At 53.9% G+C, this 12,204-nt stretch overlaps 1 protein-coding gene across 1 annotated transcript; it reads left to right on the forward strand.

Annotated features, from left to right (window-relative positions):
• Positions 1–3,993: 3,993 nt before the first annotated feature.
• PHYSODRAFT_336358 (hypothetical protein) lies at positions 3,994–5,523 on the forward strand (the record flags this gene model as incomplete). Its single annotated transcript, XM_009533901.1, has 2 exons — positions 3,994–4,653; positions 4,714–5,523. 2 exons carry the CDS (start codon positions 3,994–3,996, stop codon positions 5,521–5,523), a joined length of 1,470 nt encoding a protein of 489 aa, XP_009532196.1.
• Positions 5,524–12,204: the final 6,681 nt, after the last annotated feature.

The raw sequence follows: 12,204 nt of genomic DNA on the forward strand, positions 1-12,204 counted from the left end.
TGTGCCCGCGTGCGTCCTGGTCTCGAGCATCTGCGCTACGTCCACCTCCACGGTCTCGTCCACTTGGTGGGTCACGCACCCGCCCGAGAGCAGCAGCGTGTTGAAGCTGCCGTCCAGCGCCACGCCGTACGCAAAGTCATTGGCCGTCGTCCCAAACTGACAGCAAAAACACAACGCAAAGACGCATGAGCAGACGCTGGTCGTCATCACCCACCGACTGGGAGCACTGCCCCGCGTTCATACCTGTCGCATCCAGAGCTTGTCGCCGCTGAGCGATATCTTGGCCAGCACCACGTCTCGGCCGCCGTACTGGCCGAAGCCGTTGAGCGCGTGGCCGCCTTCGTCCAGGTACCCCCACGTGTAGCCGGCCACGTACAGATACTGGGTCGTCGTGCCGGCGGCCGCGTCGGTCTCGTCGATCACGGCGACGAAAGTTGCTGCGTCGGCCTCGTCCGTTCCCCACTGTCAATTACATCAGTGGTAGTATCCGATACACCGGGTTAGAGTGCGTCCCAAGAGCTCTCGAGTCGGCAGGGCGACCCACGCACGTACTTGTCTGGTCCAGCCGAGCGAGCCGTCCGCCTTGACTTGAGCCACGAAGATGTCGAGCTGGCCGACGTCGCTACTGTCGAGCGTCTTGGAGCCCGCGAAGTAGAGGTTCCCGTCTGCGTCCTGCGTGCCTCTGCTGTCGATGCGCACGACGGCCGCCGCTTCCGGCTGCTGCCAGTCGAAGTCCTCGTTCGTGGCCATCCACGCCTGCACCTCCTCTGGGGTCAGGTCCGCCGCTGCGACGATGGCTACCGCCACCAGCAGCACGAGGACCGACAAGCCATAGCAGCTGGCCACGAATGCAGACATTGGCACTACTGGAGTGGAGCGGCCTTAAGATTCGTAGAAAGAGGCGCCCCCCATCCACCGAAAGGTCGGGACACTCAAAGTGTGCAGCCAGCTGCACTGCACAGTAGCGCTATTATTATAGTAATGCCCCGCAAGTGCGGGAGTCATGTAGGCCTTGCGTAGGTATTAGCGCGCGTGTACAGACGTGAGCCTGGAAACGTCGCTAAAGAGAGTAAAGTGTCTATGCCTCCTTCTCCACCCTTTTGGGTATTCACGAGCGGTTCTCCGAGGGCCGAACCTATTTTTTTCAACCAATCACAGGCAATCAAAAAAGCAGCGTGTAAGAGCAAAAGAGTTATTGTGCTTTTCGGTTGTTTTGGCAAATCGGACGTGTAAAACAGCTACCTACTCGTAGGTAGTTAGGACAAAGAATTGCTAGTCCGATGGAAGCACTTGCGCAGGTCCTACAAACAGCCGAAAGCCCGAATGTCGCCTATTTTCACGGCATTCGGGGTTTGAGGTCTTACGAAGGACTCCTACCTAGTCTTGTGGCAGGACTTTCATACGAGCTGACTCTAATACGGTGTATGTCAAACGCAGAATAAACCTATGAAAACACGATGCAGTCGATACGTTAAACACTCCAGTCGTCGCCATTCGCCTTCGCGGGTTCCGGCATTGCTTGCTTCCCCAAACAAAGATTACTTGACTGAGAGACTCCAGGAGACCAGTCATCGGACTCATCCGAGATTTGCATCTCAGATTTAGAGACCACCAACCTCAGATTAACTGACCTCCAAAGTCCTACGTAGGACTCGGCAAAATGACCGAAAGGCACAATAACAGTGTAGGTAGTCCGTTCAAACATACACTGTACAGTAATGTGTCTCTTTAAAGAACGGGTGAAATCCTATATGATGCAAGAAAGAATATTCCCACTATCCGCACAGATATCAGGCCGGGATACTGATTTAGTGACTCTATCAGCAAATCAGCACATCGTTGTTAGAATACAGGCAATCAGAGCTCACAAAAGTAGAGATGGGCATACATTTGTCTTTAAATCAGTATATACGCATGTGACAACACAAACCTTTCATTCAAAATATACTCTTTCTCTTCATATATATTAGGCGTTCTTTGAGCAGACACATTACTGTATGTCATACAGTGCGCGAACCGCACCCCAAAAATTATTTTTTAAACCAATGATTGTGCCAAACCGCTGCTTATGATTCGTCTAGAGTCGATAGAAAACAGATGCAACAATCAGAATCGAAAAAGCTGTAACCGTTTTTTTGCAATGGACGAAAAACAGACTTTGGGTCGGGTCAAAATTATAGCCGCACCCGGAAACCTATCGGTAAGATTGGTAACAAACTCGTGGAGAGCTGTTTCAAGCGTAATAAATGAACTAACTCGATTAAGCAGCTCGAATAACGCCTAGTAAGCTGCTCAAATAAGGTTAAGCTGACGAGGTTGATAAGATTCAATGGAGACACGTACTATCTAGAATTTGTATAGAAGAGTGGTGTTTGACAGTGTGGAGAGGTCTATACTTGTAAGTTGAGATTGTCAGCTGACTAGTGTCTTCATTGGCGTCTATTCAACAGGGTAGCGATGCTGGGCTTGCTCAGTTCAGCAACATGTACCAGAAAACTCGATCGATTTTTTTTCCGGGTCAGTACAAATCCTTTATACTTGATGTTTGTATGGGAAAGGACCGCCAAACCCAGTCACAATTTCAATCAAGTCTAGTGGTACATAGGTCGACCAATAGTTTCATGGACAATGATAACGGATAATAATTGAGTAAATCCCAAAGTTGTTTTGTTTTTAATCTTTAAAAGCACTACCAGTACAACTCTCTAGTTGATTCTAACGTGGGCATCTACTGCCCGAGAATGCGTAATTGAACAAATAGTTGCGCACATCGAAGTGTATCGATACGGAAATGATGTTTCAGCCAAACCTTTGAGAGGCTGGTAACCAGCAAGCCCCGCTCTTCTTTATCGTGGTGGGTTCTCAGGAACCGAAAGTCACCAATTGAGGTTGCCTGGTCTGATGAGGCCATCGGTGACATAACACCCCTGGTCAGCGTCCAATGGCTGCGTTGGCGCCAGCAACGAGAGAGCTATTTCATTCATTTTGCAGGTAAGGTATACTGTGCTCATTTTTGTACTATGTTGTGTGCTAACGATCAGACGAGAGAGCTACAGTAGCGGAACGAAGGAGAGACGCACGGTGCGCTGATCTTGACCTTTTAACTTGAGGATGTTAGCTAAGTGGCAATAATAATCCTTAATTCAAAACAAAACAAACAAACAAACTTTTAACTTGAGGGCTTGGGGGGGGGTAAATTGCGGAATGAGAAATACGCTAATGGGCCAATTCCTTGGAAGTGGGTGCTTCAACGCAGGGAAAAAAGGCTTATTCAGACGAACGATGCTCGTGTCACTGTCGAGTTGAGCTGATTGGTTTGGCGACAGACACGAGGTTGGACATCTTCGGCTAAGAGTGATTGGGTATTGAGCAAATTAGCATGTAAAAAAAATGCAGCCTGCACCTAGACAAGTCATGTTGGTCATTGTAATGGGCCTACTTTGGCCCACTACTTTAGCTTACACGTGTGAGCGTGTATGTGAGGAAGCGTAGCCTAGTTTAAATTTGTTATTTATACTCGGGCCTCCGAGTATAGATTAATCTAAATAAACGATCCAAATAATGTTTTTGGGTTAAAATGAGAACTGCTATTTTTGTTTTATGTTTCTGACTTCCTCTAAATGTAATATTCTAAGATAGGAACCTGCCAACGGCTGGTTGGCAGAATTCCAATGCTATGCTTGTCGCTCATTGGCTAAGAGATGCTGCTCTCAACCAATAGGAATCCTAAGTCTCTATGGACCACCCGTCGTGGTGATCGTAAATGTATGTAGCCTTTGGTGTATCTACACCAAGGTCGAGAAAGTCTTTCAAACCTCTAACAGACGTCGTATCTGTTAGAGTTACAAGTGCCTGTAGCCACTTGTGCGTGTAACCCTGTTACACCATCCTCCCCTCAATGTTAGACGCGCCGAGCCACGGCACGTCAATCAGGAAATTGACCATTCGTCAATTCTTCACGTTGGGAGAAAGAAAACTCGAGCTTATTCGGCAATGAGCTCGCCGAAGAAGACCGACGCTGCAGCAGTGGGGAAGTCCTCCGCCGGGATAGAGACTCTCTCTATCCCCGAGTACCGCGAGCGTCTCAAAGCAAAGCGTGACGCTCTTGCTGCCAAGGCTGTGGCGGGGACAACTCAACCAGAGATTGTCCTCGAAGGTTTTTCTGTAATCAACGGCGCCGTTGACTATGAAGACGACGACGTGGAGGTGGAAGAGGGCGAGGCCTCTTCTAGCAAGCGCAAGGAGTCTATCGACAGCGATAGTCTCGACCTGCATGCCGGGTCGAGACGCCCTCGTGAAGGAGACGACTCGGACGCTTCGAGCTCGAAGCGTTCGCGCGGCGAGAGCGACACTCCGCTCTCTGCTGCTGAGGCTTTAAGCTCCCCGCGTGAGGTGGCGCCTTCAAGCTCTCCGCGCGCTGCTCAGGCAGCGCGCGATCCGTGGATGCCGTCGGCGTCAGAGATCGCAGGCCGTGTGGGCAACACTGTGCCTCCAAACGAAATCCCGCTGTACGTATGCAGCGGTATCCACGACGATGCTGTTGCGGAGGAGCAGCACTTTGATCCGTTAACGAATCAAAGGCGCGACTACTACATCGGGCTCCTCCACGAGCTCCGGTACTTCTCCAGCAAGAAGACCTCTTCTCGCAGCAATGTGCATGAGTGGCAGGCACTTTGTCAAAGTTGGAATGCTTTTGTTGAGAACTTCAACTAGAAACCGGCTGCTTACCGCGAGCGGGTTAAGCATGCCCGTGAGCGCTTCGAGACATTCTCAACGCGCGGGCGGCTGGAGCAGCTCCACAGATCCTCTGTGGACGCTGGTATTCCATGCGCTGTGCCCGAAGGCCAACAGTGCACGTTGTGTCTTCCGGGTGCGGTGCGCTTGAGCAACCGCGACCTAAACGGGTACACGACGATTCGTGTACCTGATAGTCTCAAGGATCTTCGTGCCAAGTTCTTGGCACGCAAGGAACGCGATCGTGGGACCTCGGGCGCTGTAGGTGACCACAGCGCTCGCACTACCTTCGCGTCGGCAGTGCGTGGTGAGCTTCGTACGCCCTCACTATTTCCGGAACGTCCTGCAGCAGGACGTCCCGTGGCTCCCATGTATCTTGGTGGGGCGGAACCCCTCTCCAACGAATACGATAACGAACCGGCTGCCGGTTCGTTTTCGGGATACTATGGTTCACAATACGCTCAACAATCCAGCGTGTTGAGCCGCGGGCGTTGCGGATCGGAGGCGGCGGTGGTGGGAATACGCCCCGGGTATGGTCAACCTGGGGTTGACCTTGGCCCGACGTTCGAGGAGCGGGTCGCTGCTGTGGAACAGCATCAGAGCCGGGAGTTCGCCGCTCTGAAGCAGGAGGTGGCGATCATGAGGGCTCAAGTCGCTCATGCCTCGCAGACCGCGTCGGACATCTCTGTCGACGTGGGAGGTCGCGTCGCACGCTTGGCCCAGCGCGTTCACGCGCTGGAGCAGAGGTTCGCTCCCGCTGGGGCTTCCGCTTCGGGCCAGCCGAGCTAGGTGTGGCTCGTGCTGCAGGTATGGCTTCAGCCGCCCGACGTAAAAGGTCGGATGGAGGCGCATGCTAGATGGAATATCTAGCGTGTAGGCGTTGCCATGCCATGCCAACACCGTGAACGGCCCGATGAAGCGCGGAGCGAGCTTGCTCGCCCCGAAGTCGGAAACTGCGTGTTTAGGCAGGTTTTGAGTTGCTAACAAAACCGATGAACCCTTCTTGAATTCATTAGTGTTGCCCCTACCAACATTGTCTGCGTTCAGCTTCTGTCGGTCGACAGAAGCTGCGATAGCGTCTTGGACAAACCGAATGACGGCTTGTCTGCGCTGCACGAAGTTGATTTCGTCCGAACTGATCGTTTCTAGCAGTAGGCCCGGTCTCTGCGTTCGTCTTCGCGGTATCTGTGCCCTGCACAGACCCGTTCTTCTTCTTCTTCTTGCTCTTGTCGGCGGCTGTGCCCTGCACAGACGCGTGCTTCTTCTTCTTCTTGCGCGTAGTCGCGGCTGACACTGTGCAAGTGTCAGCGGCATTCTGCGACTGCTGCGTTGCAGTCGTAGATCCTCCCCCACTTAAGGAAGGAGCCACCATCCCGAGTAGACTCGGGAGGCGTGGGTGCCTGATGGCATTCACGTAGAACGGTGTATGCCCGGTCGAGGCATGCACCGAGTTGTTGATGGCGAACTCCGCCATCGGCAGGCACTCGCTCCAGTGTTGGAACGAGTGAGCGTAGCTCTTAAGCACGTCTACGAGCACGCGGTTCACGCGCTCGGTCTGCCCGTCCGTCTGCGGATGGTCCGCAGTCGACATCGAAAGTTGACTCCCAAGAAGTGTAAACACTTCTTGCCAAAGGTGTGCAGTGAAGCGCGGGTCCCGATCCGACACAATGTCGATCGACATGCCATGGTGTTTGAACACCATGTCAACGAACGGACGCGCCGTCTGCTTCGCAGTCACTTCAGCGGGTACCGCAGCAAGATGTACCATCTTGCTGAAGCGGTCAACAAAGACCACAACGCCTGTGTTCCCCTGGCTGTCCGGGGGAAGACCGAACACGAAGTCCAAAGACATGGACTGCCAACACTCTCGTGGAGTTGGTAGTGACTGCAAGGGAGCCTGCGCGAAAGGCGCAGCCTTCACACGTTGACAAACCTCGCAAGCACGGACGTACTTGCGCACCCATTTGTACTGGTGGGCCCAGAAGTCTCGCATGAGAAGAAGGTATGTCTTCTCACGGCCCGGATGCCCCGCAGTCGGTGCATCGTGATACTCGTACATGATCCTGAGTCGCAGGTCATGGTCATTGGGCACGACAACGCGGTCCGCGTTGTCGTCGACTGCACTATAGAGTAATAACCCGTCGTGCACCCGATAACGGTGTGCACGAGCACGAAGATGCTTCGGCAACTTCTGACGAGTTTTGTCAGAAGGCGCTGAGCCGTAGGCCAGCAAGAGCTTCGCGTCCGCGTCGTGCGCGCACGCGACCTTCACGTCGTCCAACAGTGACGACGTTGGGGTGCTCGATCGCATGGCGTCAATGGAATTGACGTCGGCATCAGTCAGGTCGACGCGAGAGCGCGTCGGCCACCACATTGAGTCTTCCGGGTTTGTACTCAACCCGGAAGTTATACTCTGCGAAGAATGAGAGCCATCTCGCCATCCGTTGCGAGATGTGCGGCGACTTCACAGCCGTCCGCAGTGACGCGTGGTCCGTATAGACCACGAACGGTTTGCTTCCGAGTAGATACACTTGGAACTTCGCGAGTGCGTACTTCATGGCAAGGAGTTCCTTGTCATGCAACGGGTAGTTGCGCTCAGCTGGTTTCAGCTGACGCGATTGGTAGTAGACCACACGATCACGACCCTCGTGATCGTGCTGCATCAACGCACATCCGATTGCGAAGTCGGATGCGTCACACACAACGTGGAATGGGCGATCTTGGTCGGCCACCGCCAAGATCGGCGCCTCAGACAAGCCCCGCTTGACTGCATCGAAGGCCTGCTGACACTCAGCAGTCCAAACCCACTCGGCGTCCTTCTTCAGGAGCTGTGACAGCGGGCGTATCATGCTCGCGTAGTCCTTCACGTACTTGCACAAGTACGTGGCCAAGCCAAGGAACTGCCGCAGTTCCTTGACGTTCGACGGCGTCGGCCACTCATTGATTACTCTGACCTTCTCAGGGTCAGGGCGGACACCGTTCTTCCCGACGAGACACCCGAGCACGGGTATCTCGCTCGTCCCGAAGATGCACTTCTTCAGGTTCGCATAGAGCTTGTGCTTGCGCATGAGCGCAAGCAGCTTCCGGAGATGCACCTTGTGCATCTCAACATCGCTCATCCCGTCCACAGCCCGGCTGTGGACGAACACATCGTCGAAGTAGCTCGGTGCGAAGTCGCGCACCGAGCGCAACAAGTGCGTCACGCACCTGTTGAAGGTCGCAGGGGCGTTCTTCAGACCCTGCGGCATCACCAGCCACTCCCAGAGCATGCCGCCCGGCGTGCTCACAGCCGTGAGAGGGATATCGCTCTCACGCATGAGGATCTGATAGAACCCATCGCGCAGATCAAGAGCACTGTAAATAGTGCTCCTGGCCATCGAATCGATGATGACATCTTTTCGCGGTATCGGTGTCTGCGCCGGTATCGTCGCATCGTTCAGCTTGTTGTACGCATGAACGATGCGCCAGTCGCCCTGTGGCTTCTTGACACAGAACGTCGGAGCACTGTGCGGGGATTTTGATTCCCGCACTTGTCCAGCTTTGCGACGACTCTCAAAGAAGTCGTCGATCGCCTTGACCTGCTCTCGCGGCAGTGGCCACTGCCGCGTGACACAATACTTCGTCCCCGGCACGAGATCAATCTCGTGCTTGATGCCCTTGTCCTGCGGAAGCTCCGCAGGGATCTCTTCCGGAAGTACGTCCGCGTACTCCCGTAAGATTTCGTAGTAGGGACTCGTCTTCAACGAGTCCCAGCTCTGCTCTTCAAAGCGCTCCTTCTTCGTCTTCGCACTGAGAGTGTCCTCGCTCGCAGTGGTGCTCTCCATGAAGAACTGCCTCCGTTCTTCATTCTCGCTCTTCGTTCTCTCGGCGTCCGAGAGAATGCATATTTGCTCGATGCGTCCATCGTGCAAGTCACGCGCGAAGCGCTTCCAGCTCATGACTGGAAGCGAAGTCAACTCCGACGCTTGCGTCGGAGGGTTAGCGAGAGTCATCTCCCTGTACCGGAACCCGGCACAGGTACGCGTCAAGACGTTCAGCGTCTCGACGTCCGGCTTCTCCGCCTCCGTCTGCCCGGCAGACATTCCTTGTAGCGTCTCGGCCCCAGGCCGAGACTTGCGCAGCGACCTTCGCATGCGCCGTCTTCTTGTTTTGCGGAGCCCGGCTCCGCTTGGTTCTTGACCTCGTCCAGGCCCAGCCGTGGACGGGTGTTCTTCTTGTTTACCACCGGCGGGTTCGTCCCGCGGGCGAGCGACTTCAAGCCCGGCTTGGTCGCCCGGCGCTTCGTCGTGCAGCCCGGCTGCACGACAGTATGCAAGTTTTTCCGGTGCGGGACGTTTGCAACCGTCCGCACCGCGAGCAGCGTCGGCTCCCGGAGCCGACACGCCATCTTTACCTCGACGCCTGTTATTGGCGGAGCCCTCCATTACGGAGGGTGCGTCGGCTCCCCGAGCCGACGAATCAAATTTGTCCATGCTATCGACTCCCGGAGTCGATGCGACTTCAATACCTCGACGCCAACCATTGGCGGAGACCTCCATTACGGAGGGTGCGTCGGCTCCCCGAGCCGACGAATCAAATTCACCCAAGCCATCGACTCCCGGAGTCGACGGCGTTACGTCACCTTGGCTCTTATTATTGGCCAGACCTGATCCAATCAGATTCGCGTCAGCCTCCACGGCTGCGGCGTGTGACTCGCCTGCGTCATCCGTGCCCCTTGAGGCCGGAGACTCTTCCTTATTCGCTGAAAAGCGGGTGTCGACCTCCGAGGTCAACACATTTCCTTCATTAGCTGTCGGCGGCAACGCCGACGCTAGCTGCTCTTGCGCGCGTGCTCGCGCGCGCCCAGGGCGCTCCGGGACAGCGGCATTAGGCGCTGGAGTTGCGCGCACCTGTCGGTGCGTGCGTAGCGGCAACAGGGCCATCGCTCACTGTTCCGCTGTCGCGACCGAAGCGCACGAGAGTGCGCTTCTCCCAATCGATGACTGGATCATGCCGTGCAAGCCACGGTATGCCCAATACAATGTCAAACTTATCGTCCAGATCCAGGACGATAAAGGTCTCGACAAACTCTTGATTTTCATACGTGAAGCGCACGCGTACCATGCGCTTCTCGGTCTTCACGACAGCACCCGTTGCCAGTCGTACTTCCAACATACTTCGAGGTGTCTTTAAATCCTCGAAGTCAAGCCTTGATAGACTTCGCAGTCGAACAAAGTTCTTCGACGCGCCAGCATCTACCAAAGCACGGAGAGAGCCGCTTGCTCTCATCGAGTTCACATTCAGGATGACAAGGTCAGGCTTGTCATCTTGGTTTTTGCAGTGAGAATGAATCTCACAGGGGGCTGCAGTCCTCAGTGTCGCGCGTCCAAGATCGACACGCGGAACCGCATTACCAGTAGGGCGCCCCCGCGCCTACTGTTGTCCAGCGTTTTTTTGTTTGGTTGCGCCAGTGCCCGGCACCGCCGCGATAGCCACCCTGCTGGTGCACGGGGGCCGTGCACTCCCGAGCAAAGTGACCGACTCTACCGCAACGGTAGCATTGCACGTTGTTTCCCTGCAGCTGCTGGGGTCCAGCAGGTGAAGCACTCGAGAGGTCCATGGGTTCTGGGCCTCCCGTCCTCACTACCGGGCGTGGCTGTGGCCTCGGCACATGTGCATGCAGCTTAGCCTGCCGCAGGCTAAACTCCTCCTGCATTGCAAGAGTAATTGCAGCTTCGAGAGTACTCGGGTACTCACGGAAGAGATAGGTCTTCACAGGCCCATCTCTCAGCCCCTTTATGAACGTGACGACCTTGGTCGCCTCGTCGATCGGATTGGTCACGATGTTCGAGACCAAGTACCGTGCTCTCTGAGCGAAAGCATGGACATCATGCTTGCCCTGCTGCAGGTCGAGGAACTCCGGCCTCGACCGGAACTCGTTTTGCGGTGGCTCAAACACTTGCCTGAGCTCTTCCTTGAAACCCTCGTACGTGCTAAAGCACGTAGGATCCGAGAGTCGGCGTCCATACGCCCAACTTCTAGCACGTCCGCCAAGACATGACATGGCGAACGCAACCTTCGACAACGGGTCGATGATACGTCGAGCCGCAATGGCAGTGTCGAGTTCGACAAGTCAACGGAGGAGAGGTTCACCCTCTCTTCCGACATAGTTACTCACATTGAGCTTTAACGATTGCGCGCGTGGTGTCGTCCCGGACGACACCGCCGTAGTAGCAGCAACATCGCGTTGCTCCTTCAGGATGAAACCCAGAGCAACACCGTGTTGCTCTGTCGGCGTTAGCGTACGCAGCATCGTAACTACAGCCGCCTCACCAATGACTGTTGACAGTCGTTGGAGAGCCTCCCACTCTGGATCCGACAGGTGGGGACAGTCAGCGCGTGCAACGTGAGTTGCAGGCGTAGTGGAGCTTTCCATGGGCACCTCTGTATCCATGGGAAGGTTCTCAGCTCCGCGTTCGTGCGGTGACGTACGAACTCAGGTAGTCGGTCGTTGGACGGACTACAAAGTGCTACCAGGTGTAATGGGCCTACTTTGGCCCACTACTTTAGCTTACACGTGTGCGCGTGTATGTGAGGAAGCGTAGCCTAGTTTAAATTAGTTAATTATACTCGGGCCTCCGAGTATAGATTAATCTAAATAAACGATCCAAATAATGTTTTTGGGTTAAAATGAGAACTGCTATTTTTGTTTTATGTTTCTGACTTCCTCTAAATGTAATATTCTAAGATAGGAACCTGCCAACGGCTGGTTGGCAGAATTCCAATGCTATGCTTGTCGCTCATTGGCTAAGAGATGCTGCTCTCAACCAATAGGAATCCTAAGTCTCTATGGACCACCCGTCGTGGTGATCGTAAATGTATGTAGCCTTTGGTGTATCTACACCAAGGTCGAGAAAGTCTTTCAAACCTCTAACAGACGTCGTATCTGTTAGAGTTACAAGTGCCTGCAGCCACTTGTGCGTGTAACCCTGTTACAGTCATCTTCAGCTAAGCTTGGTCGATTATGGCGCAAATTGATACGTTTGAATGCAGGTTTTGGTAAATAATAAACGATTAGTATCAACCTTTGGTAAATAATGTGCATAAATTTTAGCATTTATTAAGAAAGAGAGACCCGGTTTGGTACCCGGTTTTGGAAAGTTACAAGTTTTTTTACCTGGGCAAGCACAGGTCTTCGACCTGTGAACAGTGCGTAGTTTGGTAAATACATGGCTACGTATCAAAAGTAGAGTAATTCGTCTTGAAAATAATGCCCGAGTTGCTTCCAGAATCCACCTAGTGTTGTCTCGGAAGTCCGACCAAATCGCCACCTAGTGTTTGCACACCACTTATATCGAGCTAGCTCGTCACAGATTGAATGCAGACGGTTCTTTTCTGTCGTGGGATATGTAGTTATATTGTTTTACCATTTCTATTCGCTACAAACATGCTTTTCAGCTTCATAGGAACCGTGACGCGAATTGGCACCTC

The sequence above is a fragment of the Phytophthora sojae genome, assembly GCF_000149755.1.
Source record: "Phytophthora sojae unplaced genomic scaffold PHYSOscaffold_7, whole genome shotgun sequence".
NCBI classification, from domain to species: Eukaryota; Oomycota; class Peronosporomycetes; order Peronosporales; family Peronosporaceae; genus Phytophthora; species Phytophthora sojae.